The 27,227-nt window shown below is 33.9% G+C and overlaps 1 protein-coding gene across 1 annotated transcript; it reads right to left on the minus strand.

Annotated features, from left to right (window-relative positions):
* Positions 1 to 1,849: 1,849 nt before the first annotated feature.
* Positions 1,850 to 25,350, minus strand: LOC147068576 (folliculin-interacting protein 1). Its single transcript, XM_085952541.1, has 14 exons — positions 25,100 to 25,350; positions 19,037 to 19,292; positions 14,410 to 14,522; positions 12,341 to 12,648; positions 12,132 to 12,254; positions 11,800 to 11,948; positions 11,521 to 11,648; positions 11,270 to 11,413; positions 10,415 to 10,570; positions 8,344 to 10,179; positions 4,683 to 4,786; positions 4,191 to 4,302; positions 3,769 to 3,883; positions 1,850 to 2,409 (listed from the first exon to the last, which is right to left on the minus strand). The coding sequence occupies exons 1-14, from the start codon at positions 25,174 to 25,176 to the stop codon at positions 2,203 to 2,205; spliced, it is 3,828 nt and encodes a 1,275-aa protein (XP_085808667.1). The 5' UTR covers positions 25,177 to 25,350; the 3' UTR covers positions 1,850 to 2,202.
* Between the last annotated feature and the right edge of the window lie 1,877 nt (positions 25,351 to 27,227).

A 27,227-nucleotide genomic window follows, 5' to 3' on the forward strand; every position in this document is an offset into this window, starting at 1 on the left:
CCATCAAGATCTCATTTTTAGACAAAAGTGCAGTTGACTGGTTTGTAGATTAAGCAGTCGATATTTAATTTAATATAATATCATATCAGTCAATGTGTTTTAAACTACAATTAACTGTATTTTTGTGATCTATAGTTTTGATAACGATTATGTCATGTTATACGCACATAAAATGTATTATTTGATAATAATGAAAAATGAGCTGCCCCCTTGACTAGTATTGTTTAAATATAAACAATAATATCACTTTAAAAAATTACTTATCGATTAATTTATTAATATAACAATTTAATTCTCGTGAAGAATGGATTCATAATTATAGCGATCCTTATTTTGTAATCACAGTCGTTTGTAAATAATATGTACAATATTGAAAGCTCCAAGTCCTGATTAATTAATTAATCACTAAGTTATTACAATATACAATTATTTATCGTTAATTGACTTATAGTTTTAAAGATTAATCATTAAACAAGCATCAAATTATTGATAGGTTTCATCATCGAGTATTAAAAATCTCAAATCGTTCCACCGATCGAAAGGAAAAATGCTTTTAACGATTAATTATTATTGAGATTTTACAAATTAGAGATAGGAACAATTTCAATAAGCAAAGCTTTATTCGGAAAGCCGGCAATAGGACTCGTGCTGAGGCAATCGATAGCGCTAAGAGTGAGATGCAATTAGAAGACTACTGTCTGTTATAATAATCAAAATAGGCTGGAACCAAATCACCCACTTATTTATTTTTCAATCCACTAGAGCGGTTATCGTTGTGCTAAATTAAACAGTTTTCTCAATTTTTTTAAAAATAGTCTATCAAACTTATTAAAAGGCAATTATTTATGATATCATATAATTATCATTCAATATAGTATTACGATTTCTATATTTTAGTTATTGTTAATCAAATACGATTGAAAAAAAATTCTGACTAATTATAATTATGTCACAAATATTCTTCTATTGCATGACAGCAGCTTTGACTAATCAGTCATCATATTGAAATATTTCATGCACAGCTACGAATGGAACCTTTAAGATAAGAATTTTTGCACAGGTATATTTACTAATTGACAAGTCGCTACAGTATAACCTTGTTAACATGAATTCCACGGGACCGAAAATCGAAAAAAAATTCGAATTACGAAATGTACTAATGCGTCAATTACATTGAGCTACTTTACAAGCTGTTTGTTAGCGAATTTACAATCTGCCTGTAAAGTCGCCCAGTGTAATCATTGAACAAGCTAACAAGCAGATTGTAAACAATCTACAGAGAAAAGTTGAAAGCCGTGAGCCTACTGCGTCTGCGCAGTAGCAACCTCCCGGTAAAAAAACCAACTACATTCTGTCAAAATAGTCGCTGGCTTGTGGCTTCTCAGCGAATGGAAAGTTTTGTGGGTCATCATCACAATTGCAGTAGCTGAATCGCCCGCTTTTAAATTCGCCAACAAACAGCTCGTAAAGTAGCTCAATGTAATTGACGCTTTATGGGGGAAAAAAATTTTAAATTTTTAAAAAAAAAATGATTTTCGTTAATTTTGTTTACGATCATAGATGTGCCAACCAAATTTCGGATACAATTCTTTCAAATTAAAATCTGTGCAAATACATGTGTCATTAATGCATTAATTGAAGTTACCAAGTAATGTATGTTGGTATTTACCACCATATTGTGTTGAGCTAGAATTATAAAAAAAATACGAAATATTTTGTATTTTTCCAATTTGTCGTCACAATTGTTTGGCATTGCTTCTCTAGTAAAACTATGTGAAAATCCAATAAACAATCAACAATTAAATACCTACAGCCCTGAAACATGTGAGTTATTGTTTTTCCTTTGAATGGAGTGCAGTTGTGCCTCTGATGACACCTCTGTGTGTGTTAATGGGTCATAAAATGTCAAGATAATGTTTATTACAATAATATTAAAAATAAGTAATTTATGATGTTTTAAGAAAAGTCTGTCACAATTTTCAATGACTGACTCATGAAATAGTGTACTTCATTACGATTTATTGAATATATGCCAGGACTCTGAAATCATTTCAAATCACGAAATTCGAATTAAAGCTATGGTTTTATATGAAAATAATGTTCAAGGGACTTTTTTTAGCGAAAATTTCAAATTTCGAATTTTCAAATTACAGCGAATTTCGAATTATCCGTGTTCTTATTAACGAGGTTTTACTGTATATGCTACCTAAAGCTTACACCGTATTTTAGTGCAACTTGGGGCGAGTGAGTGGAGGCGATGGCAAGTAATAGAGGAACATCGTTGGGATCCAAGTGAAGGGTTTTAGTGAGATACTCCATATCGCAGAAATCCGTCTCCAGAAGAAGTTCCGAGAGGGTTTTCGATCTGATGCACAACTCTCTCAGTTTAGATTCAATGAACGCCAAGCACTAAAACAAAGGCATAAGAATATATTAATAATATTAATATTATCGACCAAAGGTACTTGATGGAATTTGAATTTAAATTCTAATGGGTTTAAGTTTTGTACTATTCCATTTGAGTGGAAATGGAATAGTACAAAATTTAAAACCATTAGAAGCATAGCAATATATTACAAATCAATTATTGAACCCCTGCAGGAATAACAGCGTTATCATAAAATCTTCATTCAAGTATATAAAAAATAAAGGAAATTGTTTATTTATTTTTTTAATAAAAAAAATCACTGAATTACGCCATTTTTTAACAGAATCCAACTGATGGATCATTAAAATGTTGAATTCGAAGTAAAAAGCGACCTATGAACTCTCAGTAAAAATCATATAAATACACTTCAGAGAAGTGATATCTGTTAACTGAAATGTGGTACTTGTTCAGCAGTTTCTCAGTCAGGCAGAAGTTTTAATACAAGGTATAAAGAACACATATCGTCGCCGTAGATGTCAAGGGAGCCAAGCCACAAATTTGGCGAAAATGAGTAAAGTACACAAAAGCATTTTAAAATCATTAAAGATGCAGTGGTCAATGGATTTAAGCCACAAAACTCTTTTGACTACATTTTTTGTACATTTTAATATTCAGTGGTCAAGAGATATAACACACATAACTTCTAAGATACTGATTTTTTTTAGTTATTTGCATAAAATAATAAACAGATAACACCACAAAGTATATTATATGTTGAAAGTTTCACCGTTATATCTTTAAAAACCAAAAAGTTCAATAAAAAAATGTTACTTTTTTTGTCACACAAAATCTTTGAGTGCCTGTTTCTCAGCATTATAATTTTGTGGACTGGCTCCCTTGACATCTACGGCGACGATATTTTGTTGGAAAGAAATTCACCAAGTACCAGAGAGCAGCCATATTATGAATCCAACTCACGGTCCTATACCTGTGCATTTATGTGACAAAGGTGATCAACTTAACCTCAAGGTGCAATGACATAAATATACACACCGTAAAAAAGGTCAGAGATAACTTAATTATTGTGGCTTAAAAGTCTTTTCTTAAAACTGTTTTAACGCTCAAAAATATTTTAAGTCTGTAAAAATAAATCTTGAAATAAATAAAGTAAATAAAACTATGCTACTGTTATGCAAAAAGTTAAATTAACTCACTCTCTCTTCTTTCATGACTAGATAATTGAAAGATGTAAACGTTAAAGCTCGTAAGCACGAAGAGCTATCAACATAATAATATTATATAACTCAAATATTTAAGAATTAACAAAAAAACAGTGCATAGTGACAATAAATTAAAACAAAGTGTCAGATGCGCAAAATAACAATAGATATATTAATTACCTCTGACGCAGGAAGCTTGGCGTTCCACATGTGAGGGAGAGATTCCAACATGGACGCCACTAGAGCAGACATTCCACATACGCTGCCTCCGCCTGAACTCCAAATTCCAACACTCCTATATTCAAAATAATCACAAATTAGCACACACCTTGTTTCCATCTATTTGAAAAACGTTCACAATAAATTCATTTTTAATATTATTACTTATACTTTAACCACAATTCCAAATTCAAAACTAGTTTTTGGATTGGCAACATTCTTTTGAAATGATATTTTTTGTTTTGGCAGTTCATTTTGTTTTTTTAATATCTTTGATCTTATTCATGTTGGTTTGCCTATCCAAAAGATTCTGCATATTTATTGCAGTGTGCATGATTTGTCGTTGACATAATTAGTGTAATAAGTTGAATTAAAAAATTTACCAGTCGTCAATATCAGCTAGTAAGCAGGCAGCACCGCCAGGAGCATTTCTTCCTTGCAAAACGATATCTCTCTTCACTTTCCATTCCCAATCACGATTCGAACAGACAGTACCTAATAAAAGTGAGAGTTATTTAATATATTATTTAAAATATTGAAGCATTGTCTAAAACTTAGGAAAAAACCTTTTTATTTTCCTTCCTTCCCTAAAACTCTTTTTATATCCAAGTGATTATCCCCAAAAAAAATCATAATACATCAGGTTTTTCACCGAAAATAAATAAATGAATCCAAATTCTGATTTCCCACTTTTACCAGTCGTACGTCAATGTCTTTTACAATCCTCAGATGTTTTGCAGCATTCTCGTTGAGGCTGTTCTATAAATCTTATCTATAATAAATCTGTTCTATAAAAGTGCATGCCGGCTTTGTGCATAGGTACATACACATTATTAGAATATTGAATTAGTTTAGAAGTAAATTAAACGGCTTACCTTGTAGCACCAAATCTGGAATATAGTGATCGTTGACATCACCTAGCAAACTACTGCAGTATCCTGGAGGCGGCACATTGTCATCTTCCGACATCAATGTAGTGCTGAAAAAGTACGTCTTATAAGATGTATGAAATATAATTACACATATTATTATAATATTATGCATCCCAGATCGATCAGAAAGTAATCAAGAACGATTAACACATTTACAAAATATATAATAAAGTTATTATGAAAATTTGAAAGTGGGTAGGTAAGTATTGTAAAAAATTGTCATATGAGACATCTAATAACAATAACCAAGAAATCAAACATTTTATGGTCAATTTCTAACAAAAATATGTGTGTACATACTAATACCCCGTTTGCACGTGTATGGATTTACTGCTGACAGTACGTATTATCGCGGCCATAACAAGAAAATGCATGTGTAAACACGTATTATCATCCAAGTTGCAAGATTGCATGCATGAATTAAAAAAGTTTGGAAGCTTCTGAAGTTTCATGCGACAGTTGGGATTTTTTCGATCTGCGCCTGCGCAGTCAAATGATGTGGTGAACCTGCCTGTGAAAAAAAAACTGCACGCGCAGAGACTCATTTTGAGGTTAACCGAGTTTTACGACCTGTCAAATAGTACCATAAAATGACAACATCGCGTCTCGCTTACTCTTGAAGAATGAGATTAGAGAGACAGTCAGCACTTTTACGTGTAAACAGTTATTGTCACGATAGTTTAAAATACACACTATTGATGCCACTAAATCCATGCACGTATACAGGTGCTATTATTCTATGTGCAATTTTTCACTAATATTCATAAATGATCTATAACTTTTTAAACCCATCAAAATGATTATTTATCATTAAACAGATTATTTAAAGTAAGATATATCACTATAATAAACGCCCATGATGACCGAGCGAGCGGTAGCGTGTCGGCTTATAATTTCGTGGGTCCTAGGTTTGAATCCACAATTAACAACACATATCCAGAAGCAACAATTAACATGTTGTTTTTTTTCAATAGACATTATTATGGTGACATGTTTTAATCTTGACATTTTGTAATTGGAAGCCCATAAAATGGTCACCATAAAATCACATTTTCTCTGATTTGATTATCATTTTCTATAGGTACACTTATATTAAGTGTATAAAAAGGTTTAATCATTTTTATATTGTACTAGCTGAAGTACCCGGCTTCGCACAGGGTCGCTTCGTGGTTATATTTATCTTAGATATTTAAAAAATAATAAGAGGTGATTATTTTTTTAATATTAAAATATCTGTGTAATACAATATATCAATATGAAAATAATTCTAATAGGAGTAAAGGTCAAACAAAAGAACACTAAATTAAAATCAAATCCAAAATACGCAAACGTTATTAATGTTATTAATATGCACTAACAAACCAAAATTGGATTAAACGAACTTTGTATTTTATATAATACTAATTTAGAAACCTTTGCAGGTGTGCGCACAACAACTTACAAAAATTTCATCGCAATCAGATGAATGGTATAAGAACGCATACGAATAGAAGAAGATAGAATAGATGAAAAAGAAGAAGAAATGGTTGCCTCAATTCAGAAACCTTGGCGGGCGTGAGCACAATACTTGATCAAAATTTCATTGCAATCGGATGAATGGTATAGGAACGCATACGAATAGAAGAAGAAGAAGATGGTTGTACTAATTCAAAAACCTTTACGGGCGTGCGCACAACAACTGGTCAAAATGTCATCGCAATCGGATGAATAGTATAAGAACGCACACGAATAGAAGAAGATAGAATTGAAGAAAAAGATGAAGAAAATAGTTTTATCAATTCATTAACCTTTGCGGGCGTGAGCACAACACTTGATCAAAATTTCATTGCAATCAGATGAATGGTATAGGAACGCATACGAATAGAAGAAGATAGAATATAAGAAGAAGATGGTTGTACTAATTCAGAAACCTTCGCGGGTGTTGGCACAATTACTGACGAAAGTTTCATCGCAATCGGATGAATGATATAGGGACCATACGAATAAAAGAAGAAATAATGAAGAAGAAGAAGAAGAAGAAGAATATGGTTGTACTAATTCAGAAACCTTTACGGGTGTTACCACAAAAACTGATAAAGGTTTCATCGCAATCGGATGAATGGAATAGGAACTCATACAAATAGAAGAATATAGAATAGAAGAAGAAGATAGTCGTACTAATTCAGAAACCTTTGCGGGTGTTATCACAACAACTGACGAAGGTTTCATCGCAATCGGATGAATGGTATAGGAACCATACGAATAAAAGAAGATATAATGAAGAAGACGAAGAAAATGTTTGTACAAATTCATAAACCTTTGCGGGTGTTGGCACAACCACTGACGAAAGTTTCATCGCAATCGGATGAATGATATAGGGACCATACGAATAAAAGAAGAAATAATGAAGAAGAAGAAGAAGAAGAAGAAGATGGTTGTACTAATTCAGAAACCTTTACGGGTGTTACCACAAAAACTGATGAAGGTTTCATCGCAATCGGATGAATGATATAGGAACCATACGAATAAAAGAATACATATATAATAAAGAAGAAGAAGAAGATGGTTGTACAAATTCAGAAACCTTCGCGGGTGTTGGCACAACCACTGACGATCGGAATCGGATGAATGATATAGGGAACATACGAATAAAAGAAGATATAATGAAGAAGAAGAAGAAGATGGTTGTACTAATTCAGAAACCTTTACGGGTGTTACCACAACAACTTATGAAGGTTTCATAGCAATCGGATGAATGATATAGGAACCATACGAATAAAAGAAGATAGAATGAAGAAAAAGAAGAAGATGGTTGTACTAATTCAGAAACCTTTACGGGTGTTACCACAACAACCGATGAAAGTTTCATCGCAATCGAATGAATGGTATAGGAACAATACAAATAAAAGAAGATAGAATGAAGAAGAAGAAGAAAATAATGATTTTTCTAATTTAGAAACCTTCATGGGTGTGCATACAACCACTTACCAAAATTTCATTGCAATCGGATGAATGGTATAGGAACCATACGAATAAAAGAAAATAGAATGAAGAAGAAGAAGAAGATGATGATTTTTCTAATTCAGAAACCATCATGGGTATGCATACAACCACTTACCAAAATTTCATCGCAATCGGATGAATGGTATAGGAACGCATACGGGACAGACACACAGACAGACAGACATACAGACAGACAGACATTCATTTTTATATATTAGTATAGCCTATACTCTTCGCGAAAGTGCAAGCAATAAGTTGACAAAGTTTTATCGCAATCGGATGAACGGTATGGCAGTGCATTTAAAACGAACAAACAAACAAACAAACCCACAAACAAATATTATTTTTTATATATTAAAAAATAATAAATGACAAACCACAACACACCGACGTACAAAATCCACTGCATGGAAGTTTCACTTTTTTGTTCACTTTCACTCAGTTAAACAGGCAGATAAACTTTAAAATATTTTAGCTATGACATTGAATTAAACAAAATAAATAAAACAATGCTTTTTATATTCCCAAAGTACTTATATCAAAGTCTGTAAATGGCTTACATCTATTATTTTGACCTAAAACATACACTAAGAAGAAATAGCAAAATATAAATCTTACTTACTTTGCCATGGGTAGTTCAATTTCTTCCGTATCAATGGATATCTTACTGGACTCAGGTATTGAACTGTCCACTGAGATTCGCCGAAAGCTATCACCTTGTTCTAATAATCTAGGAGGTTTTTCAACACTATTATTTATAATCAAAGTTTTGGGAAGCTTTCTGCGAACATAGATTTTGGGGGATGGATTGATGGACTGAGTCGGTTCAACAATGGAAGGCGGCACCAATTTTTCTTTTGCATATTGAATCTCACATTGTCCCGGCATGTCACTGGTATACTCCAACTCGGAGGCGTTGGACGGAGTCTGCAAGCTCTGCGCATTGAAGGTGCAGCTGAGGCAAGCGTCGCAGTCATCCTTGACGGCTACTATACTGGTGCCTGGCTCGAATTCGAATCCATCAATTTTGAGATTGCCAGGCTTTCCTATGACGTGCCTGTCGAGAATCTCCAAGTTCTTGCTTTTCATGTAGTTAGTGACGATCTGAGGATATTTGTCAAACTCGAATTTAACTCCGGAATGTTTCTTAAATTTGGAATGTTTACACTGAGGTTTCTCGATGCAGCACAGAGGTTGGAGGGGATTATCGGAAGGACTGTCTGGGGAAGCGTCGGCCCCAGTTTCCAAGGGAGAAGTCTTTGGATCTGCTGTAAATGACGAGTCGATTGAATCAGCAGCCAGGGGAGGCGAGGTCGAGAGTGATGATTCTTCTTGTATTATTTCGATCGGCTTCGGTAAGTGCCTGTTGGAATATTTAGTTTTAAGTCCGACTAGAGCCTCGTCTTCACCAAGGACGAAGATCACACTTTTAGATTGAGATTTACTCCTGAAACCACCGTTAGCGAATGATGAATTTCCCACATTAAAGGCTGTCGAAAACGTATCGGAGGATTTATACTGTTTTTCACATTCCACTTTAGAATTCGACGGTGGATCGATTTCAAATTTCAAAATACCACCACTGTCATCCCTCGAAATGATGGTTTCAGAAATATTTGGGTCGTCCATGTCGCTTTCCGCCTGATACAGGAGAGCGGCGGTAGGCACTCTACACAGTCGACTGACCTTCGTGTGGGGCTCGCTATAATGGATGGAATCGTTAGAAATACTGCCGACGCTGGCATTCAATTTATTATTAAACACTAAGGTATCCGTAGAATCGTTTTCCGTTTCCGCAGGTCTCAACGTGGAAGCAGAACCGAGACTGGATTCGCTCGAATTTAAAACGAATTCGAAACGATTATTTGTCACATCGTGCAAGTTAAAAGCACAACTTGTAGTCCGTCTGAACTGAGTATTAGATTTGTCGATGTCGACATTCGCCTGAAGGTTCTTTTCTATATTTTTTGTTTGATTTTTTAAAGGAAACAGATACTCCGAATCGCTCTTTTGCTTGATTGAAAAAGTACTCATTTCAATATAATCGCCGCCCTCTGGGGAGGAACATTCGACTCTATCGGAAGCGGGCGCAGGCGAACCGCCCTCGGTCTTGCGGTCTCTCATCCACGTCTCCATCGACTCGAAAGTGAGAGGGTTGCGATCCGTGCGGAACCTCTTCACTTCACTGCACCTTATAAAATAAGACAGAACCCTCAGGATTCTCTTTACGAGAGCGGAATTCTGTCGGCCGAAGATGATTGTCCTTGATATTTTCGCCGGCGTTCCGATGGCACCGTACAGTTCTCCCAACTGCGCCCACAATGGATTGTAAGGGTGACTCCGGTTCAATGTGTCCAATTCTTTCTGGTGAAACGGCGAAAGCTTGGTATAGGGGCTGACGCAGCTTACCCAGCCGAGGTGATGAGTCAGCACGCTGGTGATCAAAGTGCTCATGAAACTGCAAATAAAAACCTTGTTGTACAAAACTTGCAAATATCAATGATATTAAAAGATTTCTGAATGTTAAATTCGAATTCTATAGTCATCTACTTTTAAATGTGGCAAAGTAATCTTCGAGTTATGTATTATGCATCATGTCACCGAGTGCTATAAATTAAAGTAGAGAATATAACCTTGGAATGAATCAATCGATAATGATTTCCAGCCATAAGTTGTAGTAATCGTAAACTTACAAGTATGTATCTTTGGTGTCCATGGATTTTAGAAGTGAGCAGAAATCTTGAAGAAATAACTCGGCCATGTTATTATCGGCATTGTGTTTTTGCGATCCAGTTAAAGTCAACCACAGAGGTGCTCCGAGACGGGGCGCGGTCAACAAGTCCACCAACCTACAAACAAACACAATAAACTAAATTAATCTGAAATCCTGATGTATTCAAAACGCAATAAGATTCTCTTGGCGCAAACCTATAATGGCATTGATTTTGTGAATGTAAACATGTATGCAATCGGGACAATTCAGTGTGATTTATAACACTATTAAAAGAACATGGGTCAATAATTTAGAGTTTCCTGAACTATTTATGGCTAACGCTCACTTTTGGAGCATATATTGCATCAGCGCTCGCCTTTCGCATTGAAGGTTAGCCATAAATGACACATGGAAAATTTAATTTTGATAAAAGGAACTTCACAAACAAGTGGGACAAATCACTTAAAACACATAAGAGAAAAACCATAACCATAAAATGCTACGTGCACGAGAAGTTCAAAGGTATCGATTTGTATTCTTTGCCTCTTTCGAGCAGCCTAACGCTTTTGTCTTGTCTCTCTTGTCTATTTATCGGTCTATAACATATTTGGCGTATTACATATTACTTTATCGGTTTTACTAAATGTATAATATAAATAACTCAGTCATTAATATTCATAGCATTACTACATCTTTGATCAGAAGTGTTGCATCATCTAACCAAATATACCAATCTACTTGAACTATTATAAATAATCGCACATGTGACAACTTTTTCTCTGATTGCAAAGATGGTTAAAGTTTAAAAAAAAAATTATTTAAAATAACAAAATACCAATTTGCGGCATCCTGAGTTGCGACTGCCATACTGTTATAAAAAGAATGAGGGTCTCTGCAAGCCGATCGTACCGCAAGATGTAATCTACTCAAAGCTCCTTCGACAAACAGAGCATGCTCCATGAGGAATCGTAACATGTGCCTGAAAAAAAATTTATCATAGATATGTTATAAATTATAATATTTTTTAAACACAAACAATTTAGTAGAATACGATAAATGAATTAAAGTGGGTAAAATAGCACATACGATTCAACGCTTTCAGTGAGAGTGATGATAATGGCGAGCCCCATTTTCGTCTTCCGCAAGTTTGATGATGCACCGGCACTGCTGGTTAGGCTCTCCGACACCCCGCTTGCCACACTGCCGCTGCTAAACTGTAAAACATGCATAGGGATTGACATCAAATATCGACTTCCTAAATTGTGTAATTTTCACAGATTCATACTGTTAACTCGATACAACAAATTTTCCATTCTCAAGCAAAAAGATAACTAAACTAAAATAATCTATCGAAGCATTAATTACTTGAGAATCAGAAGTGCAGGGATGGGCTGAAGAATTTGCACACATATTAGCGGACGATGAGGTCAACGATTTCTCCAAAGAAGTTGACAGATGTCGGTTCAATCGCCACTGCAAACTGCTGGCACTCGATTGACGCAAATCAGAGGGGTCTGAAAAACGAAAGTCATGATTATAATTATGACCCTCCAACTGATGAAAAGTAATAAAATTAATACTGTTTATCTTAAGAAAATAAATCGTTAATTGCATTATTATCTTACTGTACATCCATAGTCAATAAATAAGTAGTAAAAAAATGCAGAATACTAAAGACAGAATCATGAAATACTTACTGCCAAAAAAATACACATCATCTGTGTTATCCAGTGCATCATCTCTGTCCCAAAGGGAAGAAATTGAATCATAGTTGCAACTAGAGCTAACACTGCTATGCGACGAGAGGTCTCCATAAAACCCTAAAAACAATAATATATGCGGTTGAATAAAGTATATTTAGCAAAAACTGGTATGCAGTAGCGGAACTTCAGTTTTTGGAAAGTACCTGAGTCTTCTTTATTCATGGACCAATTGGCGGACAAGTGATCGTCTATATTAAAAGCAGGGTTGTCAGACGGGGATGTCCCTCCGAGTTTACTGCAGCAGCTAGAAGCGGTGGACTCATTGAATGTGTTGCACGACGACACATTAGTGGTCATATTCGGCAGGCTAACCAAGTGGTCGTGAGAGACGGGGGCGATGTCTGCGGGGTTGGTCCCGCTCGAGATGCTCGTGCGAGCCGATGACTGTCCGCCCCCGCGAGCCCCGCACCTCCCGTGGCGCGGCACGCAGAACACCTTAGTGTACATGAGCCTGGAACATTCAGAATAACCACCATCCGTTATCATTGCAACTCTGACTATCGTCACATGTCAATCGAGAAAACTAATTAGACATTGACTTTGGTCAAGGCGTTAAGATAATAAATGCTTGTTTACTCATTCGATTTCACATCAATACGTCATATTTTTTGTGGCATGACGCAAATAATACTTGAACTATTACGAAAAAACGACATAGTAAAAATTTTCTTCTCAAGTATGACGTTTGAGTGTTCAAGGTAATTTTTTAAAGACCAATGAAACATCATCTCAAAGTCTAAAAACTATTTCAACATGCCCAAAAACATGATATATACACGGTGAAGACAAAATTAATGGGAATTACCCTACCGAATGTGGTATAACAGGGGTACGGATATCGAGTGTGGAAAAATAAGGGATAAACTGAAACACGTGTTAAAGAATATGATATTTTCAATAGTAATGTTTGTCATAATATGCATTAAAGTTAGTCACGTAAGCATAATGCGCATTCAATATTTTATTACAGTCGTCGCACTTGTAAACCAGTTCCCCATAATTTTGTGTACCCTGCGTATACATTTACATAACGCGACAGTAACTAGGTAGTTTTCTACATCATAAAAATGTATTTTTGTGATAAATCTACAATATTTATGTTATTCTTTACAAGCAAAAAGGTTAAAATAATATTTATAATAATATTAGATATTATCTAGATCAGAGACGTAAACTGGTTTAATCGTAGTAAGCAAGTTTTTAAGTTAAGAAAAAAAAAAATTACCTAATTTAAAACACAATATGTTGTGCCATAAAAAGCAATACTAAATAAAGGAATTGCAGAAAAAAACCATCACTGAATTTTTTGCTCTAACTGAAAAAGCAACAATTAACCCACTTTACTTTTCGGACTCAGATATACAGTCGAACTCGGTTGTTACGATCACAGAAATAGCGAAATCTCGGATGTAATGAGGAAACATTCGTTGATTCGTTGTTTATGATTTTCTCCATACATTTATTCACTTTTATAACGAGCTACTTCTCGGGTATACCGAGCAAAACTAGCAAGAAAAGAAGCAATGTGTCGATCGTTTAAAAACAACATTTTCGACTCTAAGCAATAAAATCTGACCGGGGCAGTTAATAAGACCGATTCCGCCGGGATCAGATTACGTTTATGACACCAATTAAGTGTCTAAGTATACCTAATTGGTGTTTTCGCCGACAACATTGAAAAAGTATCCACGCATATGGTTGAGTCAGTAGGTACCTACCAGCGTTCATTACAATAAACAACTTCTTTTGTAGTTTATGAATGCCATACTTGTTTCGGGGATTTTTATGATGGTTTTCAGATTTTTTTATGTTCTATGCTTAAATAGAACGTGGCGCAAAAAATGCTATATAACGAGTAATGCTTATAACGAGCAAATTCAGTCGGTCCCATCTTGCTCGTAATAACCAAGTTCGACTGTATTCAAAACATCAGTTGGAAAATAACTTCAATAGAATTACTACGGAAGGACATGTTTGCACGATGTTTTCAATATTATATTATAACAATTATACTATTCATTCACAATTTATGTAGAAATGAAATTTAAATTAGATTAGCATGAAACGAAAGTGGACACAATAATTATTTATAATTTTGTGCGCCAAAGAGACGATGACGATTCGTACATCAAAATTGGACGCAAATATCACATATTATACATCATTAGCTGACTATTAAAATTTTATTCAATTAAATAGCAATTATACATACCTCTGTGGAGCATTGAGAATGTGGACCTTCAGTGACATTCCTTTGTAGTTCATAGCGACAGAACCGAAAATCATCTCGCCTATTATATTCGAGTCTGCATTGGGTGTATTGCACTGAAAAGAAATACCAACAAATAAAGGAGATTCCAAATAATGTCATAGAATTCAAAACCAAATAATAAAGCAGAGTTTAAATGATGTTACTGTTTCACCAATAAAAATCACAATCCATTTCTTGAATGTTTTCCATAAAAATTAAATATTTTACCAGATTCATAGTTAAGTAATTGCTGAAACCAACATTCACATTGAATTTTTAATACCTACATATAAATCTAAAAAAAAACAGGACTATTTTTTCTCATATTTAAATGAATTTATTTATGATGATAAAGGATTTTTGTAACTAATTCTAATTTCAATGTAGGACAGGATTTTCCAAGGTGTGCCTCCAACCCTATTGAGTGCACCCACAGCAAAATGGTTATTTACAGCATTAATTGTACATATTACATTTCACCGTATCACAGTTCACCGTGACCTGTCGTATCAGAAAGAGACGGCAGTATAGCATTGAGATCAAAAAATGACGCGTTTGTGGAGCATTGCAAACAGTAATGTTCCGATTTTATTATATTCAATAAGAACATTAATTTAATAGGTACGAGCACTTTTGAATCATTCAGCATTTTATATAAATATATAATATGATATTTTTGTATTTCTATTTCTTCCGTCTTTCCCTTGTATTCTGGAGGTTTTTTTTTACACAATCTTTGAGTATTTTATTCAGACATAAATTTGATTTCAATGCTATACGGGCATCAGTTTCCAATACAACATCTCGCAGTGAATTGTGACTCGGTCAACTGAATACATATAATTTTCCAGACAGGCTGGGATGTTGATGAACGAAAAGACTTTTTTTACAATAGAAATTTTAATTTTGTACTCAACTGTACAATTTTGATAACACAATATTAAGTAAGTTTTATCTTCGATGGGTACAAGAGTGCAAAAGTGGATTAAACATAATATCATCCATAAATGGCCGAAAAATAACCTCCATAGAAAGTCAGCCCATTTCTCTCCCAAATCTCCTAAATACTGATAATAAGTGGCTTGAAGTGCAATATTACTTGCATCTTATTAAAAGATTAATTCGTAAAGTTGTGGGTAATCAATATTATTACCACCCACATAAAATTAATAAAAAGTCATTACAAAAAATTGTGCCCGCTACTCCCCCTTGTTTGTAAATGTGCTCTTGAACAAAACCAGTTGGGAACCCCTGATTTAGTTACAATAAATAATCATATCGGGTCCATATTTATGACTAGAACTATTCAAAAGCAGAGCAGCACTTTCCCCATTTCAATAAAATATGGTTTGGTAGTGATAATAATTTATTTTGAATGTAATTAAAATTAATTAAAATAAATAGAAATAATACTGCCAAAACAAACAACAATACTTACAACATTGTATTGTTTATATTCTTATTTTATTCATATCACTGATAATGATATACATATCTAAACAATAATGCCTCTATAAAAATAAAAACCAGTTGTAAACAAAACCTGAATGTAATTATTTATAAATAATAGGTAGGCACGAGACACCTACTACCATCATACAGCATACACAATACATTGATCCTGATAGCCTTCTACTCAGCCAAAATCACATGACTCGAATTATTGTTTATCTCGTTTTTTTTCCTACACCCATTTCGCAAATCACATTTACATGTGACTCTGAAATCATGTGACACTGGATAATATCAACACAAACAGTGAGTCATCATCATCAGTCACTTCTCATGAGGGATATCAGTGTATCACACTGAAGAATGAAACAATATTTGTTTTAGATATACCTATGTAGCATTTATTATCCACTTTGGAGTTTGGAATGATTGTGCTTGCTTGAATTACCTGAGTAGGTACCAAAATAAATATCAACTATTTCGGTGTTATTATTAATCTATTTTTTGCTCTAACTTTTCAATTCAATAATATTACTAACTACATAATATAATAAATAAATATCTTTTGTATAGTATTGTCAAAATATTCTATTCTACAAGCGTCCACAAGCAATAATTTATTATTTACCTACTCATAGATAGGGACACAAAAAGTATAAGTATATCTTTCATCGTCAGCCGGCGTTGAACCACTGCTGGATGAAAGCCTCTCCTATCTACCTCCATTCTTATCAGTCCGTAATTCTTCACTGACACATACATCTGCTGAATTTGATGTGTATCGATCGTGTGGGGTTTTAGGACATACTTGTGGTCGTTTTCTTTTTCGACCATGTCCAATCATAATAAGATCTTATATGGGCATCCACGAACAGATTTTGTTTTTACGAGAAATGGTTATCAGCCACTTGCTCAACCTATTAGGTCCATACTCTGACTCATACACAAATTGAAAAACAATATGTGTACTTGCCAGACCTAGGATTCGAACCTGGGACCCACGGCGCTATAGGCCGCCGCTTAAACCGCGCGGCCATCGGTCGTTTAGTACCCTTTGAATACTACCGTATGACTGTATTGTCTACACACCGAGTGACATGTTCGACCCATTGCAATTTCATCTGCTTTGCGATCTCTATCATATCGCATACTCTTATCTGCCTCTTTATTTGTTGGCTTGTTTTGTGGTCTTACGAAGTTATGCCCAACATGATCCATTGCATGTCACGTTACTCGTAGTTTTTGGATTTCTCTAACATTATGGGTCCGTGTTTCACATGTATTTGTTAGCTCTGGTGGTATCTTTATGCTTTAGGCACAATAGGAAGCTACTATCTACAATTTGGTTCTATGAGTGATCTCGTCATACGTACAATTTGCAAAGCGCGGGTGACTAAGGTATTTGCGTTATACGATTCCTGTCTGTTCTCCCAGTCAAATTATCTAAATAGATCTTCCAGAGTAGCAGTGATATTATATCTATACTGCCCTGCTACATAAAATGACAGTGTTCTTATTTAGCAGGGCACTACCTATCTTTTGTCTTTTAGGTATTTTAAGTTTTTTTTAAATTAGGTTTGAAAACGTTTTCAATAAAAGATAATTATTATTTTCTGATTCTTGGTTTTGATTAAACCATGGAGTAGTCATAATATTATAATGAGTTAAACCACTTATACAGATATTTGAAACCAACTACCTTCCTTAAACTGCTACGGGTAATCTGGGCAACACATGCCAGAGGCTGGTACCAAAACTAGTTCTTGCAGGGAGCCCAGTTGGAAGGATGCAAGAGTTGTAGTGCCATCATAGAAGAAGAAATAAGGTTATTCACCATTATAATTGGTTTCTACTACCAAGCCAGATCAATCCAGAAAATAAGCTTTCAAAATGATGTTTTAAAATCATCTTATATAATAAAGAGAATCTATTATTATTGTTAATTCATTTAGAAAACTATGATGTATAGATAGACGCAAATTTCTATTTAAATATTAATGAAACGACTGAGTTGAAGAATTTTATTTAGTTAGGTATATATTATGATATCATAAGACGCTGCATTTTCTCCATTTGAAATTCAACTCAGTATTTTGAAGATATCTTTAAAATTACAAAATAACTTTGCATATTTTATAAGAGAGATGAAGTCATCCAAAGCAAATGGAAATTTTCTAATTATTAACGAATAAAGATTCCTATCTAGTGTATAATATAATCAAATTGCTAATTTTTTGTCAAGTTATTTTTAAGGAAATCAGTCAATTTTGGCAGCTCAACTGATGTATCGAGATATGTGACTGAATATATTATGCACTGGGCTTGATGTTGTAAGTGACTGGACGGGCCGCAAGATGGTGGCTGTGACATCATAGCAGCCATATACAAAACTAAAAATTCTCTGACTATTTTACGTACATATCTATCCTGGCCACCGCTTCTGTCTATTACGCTATGTGCAGGACTATGTCTCTATAGCCATGATGTTTTAATCAGTCATCAGTTGTAAAAAATTCATTCACACGACCGATGTAAACTCTATTACATTGGTTCCGTTCATGTGTCAATATAGCTATTGACGCCGTTTATTATTTTCAGCTATATCCACTATAATCCATTTATAAAATATAGACGTATCTTATATATTTATACTTAACACCGGTTCATCAGTCAATTGGAACGGTTCGGGTACGCTGAGTTGGCAATTATGAAGACCAGTTACATTGTATACATTTAAAAACTTTTCGGCATCAAACGAAGGGCGGGTAAATATTAACTCACAGTTTACGGACTCTAGTGTAAAAACTGGGATAACTAAACCTGAGGTATTCTATTGCATAATAGTCATTCTGTGGGATACGTCTGCAAGTTGGCAGCAGGAACGGGGTTGGTATATCTTAATCAATCCGATTCGGAAATTGGATTTATGAAACTACTGACGATTCCTGTATATCCTTGAATTCAGCAACTTAGAATGGAGACAGGTGGAGAGAGTTGTTGGAGGTTGCTCACTTTAATAAGATACATTTGAGCCATTTGCTTATCAAACACAAAATAATTGTGATTAGAAGGGCTATAAGCTAATAACCTAACTGCTTAAAAATATATGCACTGTGGTAAATAAAAAATGACATACCTGAAAGCCATATCCTTCTGAAACTTCAACGATTTTATCTTTGCAGGTCTTCTGCTCCTGCCTTTTTTCATTTTTGTTCTCTTTCTTCTGGTGGTAAAATCTTTTAAAGGAGCCGTGCGGAGGGGCTTTGAAGGTGTCGTCGAGGGCCACCGCCACCTTCTCCACGGCCGCCGAATCGTACAGCAGCCGCCGCCCTCGCCACTCACACTCGCGGTACAGCAACACGCGCACCTGCTCTTCGGAGAATCTGAATGATCTGAAAACAGAAACACTCATACTGATACGACTGACAAAAACATCTGCACCATTCTAGAATTTTACATTATTTCATATTTATGGTAAGTTATGTCTAAGAAGTTCTAGAGTTCGCTAAAGGCCTCAAATGGAAATGGGCTAGACACATAGCTCGAAGAAGGGACAATTGTTGGACAAATTTAGTCATCCAGTGGTACCCAAGAGGTACAAAACGTCCGCAAGGTAGACCTAGAGGCAGCTGGATCGATGAAATGATAAAGTTCTGCGGAAGTACGTGGCAACGCACAGGACCAAAAGAAGTGGAATAAGCTTGGAGAGGCCTTCATCCAGCAGTGGATAGATACAAGCTGATGATGATGAAGATGATATCCAAAAAGCAATTGCTACCGGAAATGGCTAGGAACGACCATCAAATACACGATACACTAAAAAATTCATTGAAATAAGGTTAACTAAGTCCAGCGTTTCTTAACCTTTTTGATCTGCGACCCAATTTGGGGTAATAATTTTGGTTCGCGATCTAAGATAAAATAAAATGGCACGTACTGACAAAAATTTATTTTATTTTAATAATACTAAATACAGTTTTGGTAAACAACACTTGATCCTATTAGAGTGAACCTTGGCTTTGGATAAGCTTTGAGAGCTCATCAAAGTTTGGTGTTATATTAGACACGCTGCATCTTAGGTTCTCTTCTGGCTGCAGTCGATTTCGAAATTAGATTTCATTACCCGTGTATATTAAATAATCTCCTTCGGGAATATAACATATCGGTCAAATTCTACCATTTATTTATTTAAATGACTGATGATAAAATTTTGTAAATCAACGTCAGCGAAATTAATATTTTTGTCTACAAATAAGTCGATTAAGGGTTGGGAAATAGGCATGTTTCATATTTTCCACCTTTTTTCTCCATAATTAATTTTAGCTTTGCTTTGAAACATGTTATCTCTTCAGCCAATTCAATGAGAGTGTGGTTATGGCCTTGCATAGAAATAAATGCTGGCAAGAATATTGTTTTGTTGAGAATATTTCGCAACCCATTAAATATAACAATCAACCCAATTTTTGGTTACGACCCATAGCTTAAGAAACGCTGATTTAGTCAGTGCTGAGTTGACTTTCAATAAAATACGTTTATTGAAAAGGTGACATCTTAGTTGTATCGGTAATATAAAAAAAATCGAGTATAGCATGCTAAATACACAAATTTAAGGATAACCATGTGATGTACACAACCTAGATAAGTATTATTGATACATACTTAATTCAACAAAAATAATGAACATACATAATTTTGAAAACACTTAGAAAATATATTATAACCAATATAAAATATCTTTTTTGAAAAAAGTAAGACATCCAGCAGGAATCGAACCTGCATCTCTCGGGTTTCGCGCTCATGCACATATACCACTATGCTATAGGCGCCATTTTACTTTTTTCAAAAAAGATTTTCTATTTTCTCAAGTGTTTTCAAAACTATGTATGTCCAATAATTAGAATGTTACATTCTTAAATCTTGTGAATTATTTGTTGAATAAAAAAACCAGTTTAGTAATTAAAAAATAATGAATGTTATAAGACCTAACTACTTATTTAATTATATAGGCATAATATTATACTAAAACTTGGAGTACTTCATCAACTGCTTTAAATGTTGCCTTTCTATTATACTATTAATTACATGTAAAGAAAAAACAGGAAACACTCCGATTAAGTAGTTACCTATCTATCACATAATGAATAATGGTTGCATCCTATTTAGATGAGTATATTAAAACATTTTATAATAGTTTACAATAGTTTATTCTAACACAAATTTTATAGCTGGTTAACTGATAAGTGATAAGCTATTTACTATAGCAATGAAAAAAGGTGATAAGCAGAAAACATGTTTATTTAACAATAATAACAGAACTGTTTGTTGCTATGTACTTCTATTATAAGATCAATCAAATCATTAGAATGGCATTATGCAGAAAGACCTACATTTTATCTCAAAATGATGCAGCATGATGGTCTGACCCAAGGCTAAATTGGATTTGGAAGAACAATTAAAAAGTATTAAAATTGACCAATAGTTAAAATTTGTCGCAATTAGTATGTCACGCCGTAGCATATTGGTTAAATGCGACGGATGGGGCGTAAACCCGGGAGATACGGGGTTCGATTCCCCGTCGGGGTGGTTGACTTTTTTCAAAAAAGATTTTTCTACTGGTTATAATATACTCTCTCAGAAAGTGGTTTTCAAAATTATGTATTTTCAAAAACGATAAGTGCGAGTGAGAAAGCATTCGGCACGCTTATATCTCAACAGTATGCGTTAGAGTAAGATAGAATTTCTTTTTTATTTTTTGTAAACGTCGCCAGTAAATATTGATTTGAATGATGAAGTACACTCATTTAAAAATTTAACACAAAGTTTTTGTGTTAAATATAAAGTTTGCGGTATGTACTTGATAGTTTTTAGTTAATTTAGTAGAAAAAATGGTTAACTATGTTGTGTTTAAAATTAGTAACCATACTGAGAAGTACCAGATGATATTATAACGTTTCATAATTAAGTTAATAATAATAAAATTGAAGTTCTACTGTGCGTAATACGCAAGAAACGCGGCTTCATTTTGTCGAACAATAGCCACTCTCTTTATATTATTACTCTGAAATCTGACCATATTTTTTTGTAATACCATGTTTGGTAATAAGGGCTTCCACAGAGTGGAGGTTGTATTAACAGATTTTTGTTTTTACAAGAAATGGTAATCCTCTGACACACATTGAAAAACAACATGTGAATTTGCCATAACCGGGATTCAAACCCGGGACCCACGACATAGGTAGCCAATAAGCCAAAACACATTGGCAGAATAGTTACCTTAAGTTCTTTGCATGCTAACGTGACACAGTTCAGACAAGTCACAGCCCTCAGAAGTGAGAATAGGATCACGAAGACACAACATTTTTAAACCAAGGGTGAGCTATACTGTTAGTACATATTCTGAAGGTGGTACTTTTAGGAAACCTAAGTATATTGAATAACCATACGAACTCGGGTAATATATAATACAGAATATTATTTTAGATAAGTAACATTCACCCATAGAATGTGATTGCTCAAATTGGCAATTTATCAAAATTTATTAAAAATTGGATTTTTTTAAAATAAAAATCACATGACAAAAGGCTTACGGAAAAAGTTGATTAAAAGGGAGTTGTATAATTTTTTATTTAAGATAAAAAGTTGTTTTGAAAAAAATACAAAAATAAACATAAAGTGTGTCTGTGTACCCAAACAAGAAAATGAGGGCATGATAAACAAATCTTTCGCATTTAAATATTTTTATTGCCTTTCCGTTTATTATTAAATACAAAATATTTTGTGATTGCTGAATATTAATTATTTGTATAATAAATAAATATTAATTATTTGTATAATATATTTTATATAATAAATACCCTTATAAAAAATTATTAGTGTGTAGCCGAGTTAATAAATAAATGATGTTAATAAAAATTACAACATCACTAAGTAATGTTGAATATAATATTTATTTTCTGAAATGGCCAAAAATCACTTGGGTAAATGATATTAAGCTGTCAATATTATTGAACAATATTGTATCAATTAAAATAAAACAATATTATTTTATTCAACAGTTTGATAAAGATCTTAACCGATTTTGCTGCTTAACTCATTTAGTGCTAACACTGTGACTGGCGCGTTTGGAGTCGTTGGCCATTAGATATAATTAACGTGTTATTTAAATGTGGTAATTAAAAGGTTAGCTAGCAGTGATATTGTTTTAACAATACATTCTCATTCACCAAATATTGAGTTGAGGTTGATTCTTGACTATCAGAGCTAGTTTTCACGCTGAGTTTTGGTCATCATCATAATGATAAATTGATGAAAATAATAATATTTCTAAAAGTACTTAGATATGTACCACTTTGGTCACTGGGCACAATACAAATGCCTACCAATGCGTTTACATAAGCACATGACGTGGATTAAACTGTTCTTAGTTATCTAATTTGACCTGTACAAGTAATTAGTACTTACAGTAGTAAGGCTATAATTAGCATTCTCAGTGTAATGCTGTAATGGGTGCTAATCATAAATACTGATTCTCAGATGTGACAAATTAAGTACTTAATGTTCAAAGGAAGATTTATCTCATAGCTCAAATAATTCATTTGAAAACAAACACAGTGATAATGATTGAAGTTTTAATACTGCGTAAGTAATATTACTGATGAATAATTATATTAAGTTATTATGATTATATTACAATGGAACAATGTGGCTTAATCGTAGACCATGTGGTCATGAAGGGAAATAAATAGAAAACATAATATGTCTATATTTTGACTTCTAAAAAATGTGAGTGATTTTCAACCAGTTAGTGGGATTCAAACTCACAAGATCTGGATCAATAGAATATTGGTAAACGTCAAAAATGCTCTGCACGGTGTACTTAGATAATTTTTTTCCGGCAGGTTAACCACCATCGTCTAACTGCGCAGGCACAGATATCTCACAAGCTCCAGCTGTCACGTGAAAATTCAGAAGCTGCCGAACTTTTTTGATCCATGCATGCAATATTGTAACTTAATAATAGATATTTACACGTGCATTTTCTTGTTATGGCCGCGATAAGACATACTGTCAGCAGTAAATCCATGCACGTGTAAACGGGGTATTAGATTAGAGTCTCATGTCGTGAACGTCGTAAATTTGTTATGTCCACAATGTTTTGTTATTAAATAAATAAATAACTATGTATCAGTTGTGTAAGGGGTTTCCTGTTCAAGGTTTCCTCTGATAAAAATTATGGTAAGGAATCACTGGACTAGACTATCAATAATGGTGCCGTACACAAATAGGTAACATTTTTTCTGAATATAGCTATTTCATGAGTACAAACTTTTGTCGGTAATTGTGCCGCAGATGCCGTCATAAGCTTTTATATATTTTTTTTTCGAAAACAATATTTATTCCATTTAGACAATTATAATAAATACATTTTTCGGTCGGGGCATGGGCTATTCGATCCAATAATTGTTAATTTAAAATTTGAAATTTTCATACAATTTGATGCATCATTATCACAAACTAAGATTATATTGGGTAATATTAGGTTGGGGTTTCTTAGGTTAGGTTTGGTTTGGAAAAAGAAAGTTATAAAATCTCATGATGGCATCTGCGGCACATTTACCCTATTGTTTTTTACAGAATTCAAATGTATGGTGTCATTATTTTATTTGTATAAAAAATTCAGCCGCCTGAAAAATGATTGTATCGTAATATTGAAAATCTTGTCATTCCTTCATTCTGAAACTTTTGAAAGAAATTCTTCACAGGTTTGTTTACAAGAGAAAAAGTATTTAAGGGAAATCGTAAATGTGTCAACACATAGATACGTCAATAATAATTGTTTGCTTGAACCCACGGAAATTCATAAATACGTCTGTGATTTAGTGTAGGCAGCGGACGGTGGTTAACGTCGGGAGTCGGAACCCAACATAAACAATAGGGTCATTAAAGACAGACCACTTTCACGTGATCCGAGTCATATGCCAAAAATTGCACCAAACATTCGTAGAGTGCTGTCATAACATGCGTCATTCGTTGTCGTGGATGAATTTCATTCAGAGTATTGGGGAACACCTTCGCATCGGGGACCAATGAGATTCGAGACATGTATGCCACAGCAAAAGCGCACGTCCGCTTATTCTAATATTATAAATAGAATTTACTATTGATACAAATCTCGTAATGTCGTTATGTAGGTACGTACTTTGCATGTTCTCTTGTATTGCGTTCTTTCTTGTCAACCTTCTTCCTTGTCGGGAAAAATTTTTCAAACAAGGCCATTACTTAAAAACCCTAAAAACACGGTCACTTCACTTCATTTTTCACAAATATTTAACATACGATCGTATCCGTGCGCGAATGTATTGTGGCTTGCTGATGTTTCGAGCCATTGGAAAAAATACGTAAACCTGTAAATAAAATGATCACGTGCGTCAAAAGTCATATGACAGCGCCATAGATAGGGGGTCATAACAAAAACAGAACGGGTCGTCCGACTTTCGGCGGGGACTACGTGACTCCACTCACTCCACTCGGCTGAGCGGCTAATCTTTCAACTAAAAACAAAAATGTGTCTGTTGCCCTCGATTTTCGATTGCCAAGATTTCACTGACAGAAAATAATCTCGTTTATCTAGTAAGTAAGTATCCGAACTATTCTTGTAATTAGAATATTTTTTTTTCAATAAATAAATTAACCTAGAATTATTATTGTCTATAAAAACCTCTTTCATACAAATATTTTTTCTGGCGCGAAAATTAAAAAATGTATAATAATTATAATATTATTACCAAGTAGCGGGGCGGGGCTAAAAGGGAGTTTGTCTAACACAGAGATTCCCAAATATATTTTACACACGGCCCCGTTTTTATTAAAAAAAAAAACAAACTTTACTTTAGAAACAAACAGAAAGTTGAAGTGACAAATTTTCATTCTTTTTCTATACTTACTTCTCTATAATTAATTTTACTATGGAACATAATTCGACGGTCCCTACGTAAACTCGGACATCTACAAAAACGTAATTTTACAGGAGAGCTATTTGAAGTAAAAATAGTTTGTTTTCTACTGAACTTCTATGTTTTTATTACTAGGCACCTGAAATTCAGGGAGTATTATAAATAATATACACAGTTTATTTACTCAGTATTACATTCTTTCTAAATTATATACTTTTGATAGAACTGTAGTTGTCCGACTTTACGCTGACTTAAAAACATCCGTTAATGAGACAACTCCCACATGTCTCACTTTATGTGGGAAAGAATTCATATCAATTATTAGCAACTTTACTTATTACTATTGAAATCCTCATAATTTTAACTATTTAGAAGAATATTATCTTCCTATTAGCTAACATTTTATTTAAAAAATCTTCTTTTATCAATAATAATGTAGATGTGCATCTGCTTTATCAACATTACGACCCTAAGCAATAAAATCCGATCGAACAGGATGCCACCGGGGACGGATTACGTTTATGACACTAAGTATCTACCTAATTGTTGTTTTCACCGACAATAATGAAAAAGTATCCACGCATATGCGTGGACAATCCAAGGATTGTGAAGTCCGTAGACACCTACCAGTGTTCATTACAATGAACAACAACTTTTGTAGTTTATGAAGGCCATACTTGTTTCGGGGATTTTTACAATTTAAATATACCTATTCTCTGATATAACGAACGAAAACAGTCAAAATAATACACATGCTTTTCTAACGTACTTTGTTAACGGCCACCAGCACGGAGTATATAAAGACAACTGACCACCTGCACGACGTACATAAAGACAACTGGCATATTATATCTGTTTATGTGACCGGAAGTGATTGTCTGGTGTCCGATGTAAATACGGACATATTAACATATCCGTGTTTACGCGGTTCATTTAATAAAATTACAGTATTTGTCCGTTTTTACGTACATTTTTTTCCGAAATTAATAAGTGAGATTTTTTTCTCTCTTAACGGCCCACGTGCTCGTCGTAGGTCAAAATTGAGTTTTTATTTTATTTTCAAACCATGATCCTGGACACTCCTTAAACGTTGTAGATAATCTATTTATATAATTTTGAAGCCTTATTATCCTTTATAGTTATTTTAAACATTTGATGACTGCATAAAGTATTTTTGTTTCATAAAATAGTATTCTTTTAAACCTCTCGCTCTAATGTTTTAGAATATAGTCATATTTCGGTACATAACTGTGCAATGGTGTTAAGATTTTTTACATTTATTAATTTTTAAACGCATTTATAAAACCATTATTATAATTTATTAAGAGATAATTTTTGTAAAATATTCACGATAAAAAATTATATTGATAATAT

Source organism: Rhyacophila brunnea, unplaced genomic scaffold (assembly GCF_057557595.1).
Source record: "Rhyacophila brunnea isolate RB1 unplaced genomic scaffold, BYU_Rbru_1.0 scaffold_3, whole genome shotgun sequence".
Classification (NCBI taxonomy): domain Eukaryota; kingdom Metazoa; phylum Arthropoda; class Insecta; order Trichoptera; family Rhyacophilidae; genus Rhyacophila; species Rhyacophila brunnea.

Coding starts and splice junctions, on each gene's coding strand:
- LOC147068576 (XM_085952541.1), bottom strand. CDS start 25,176: ATGGCCTTGTTTGAAAAATTTTTCCCGACAAGGAAGAAGGTTGACAAG. Junction 11,414..11,520: donor CTCACTGAAAGCGTTGAATC/GTATGTGCTATT, acceptor ATTTTTTTTCAG/GCACATGTTACGATTCCTCA. Junction 4,303..4,682: donor TCCAGATTTGGTGCTACAAG/GTAAGCCGTTTA, acceptor CACTTTTATTAG/GTACTGTCTGTTCGAATCGT.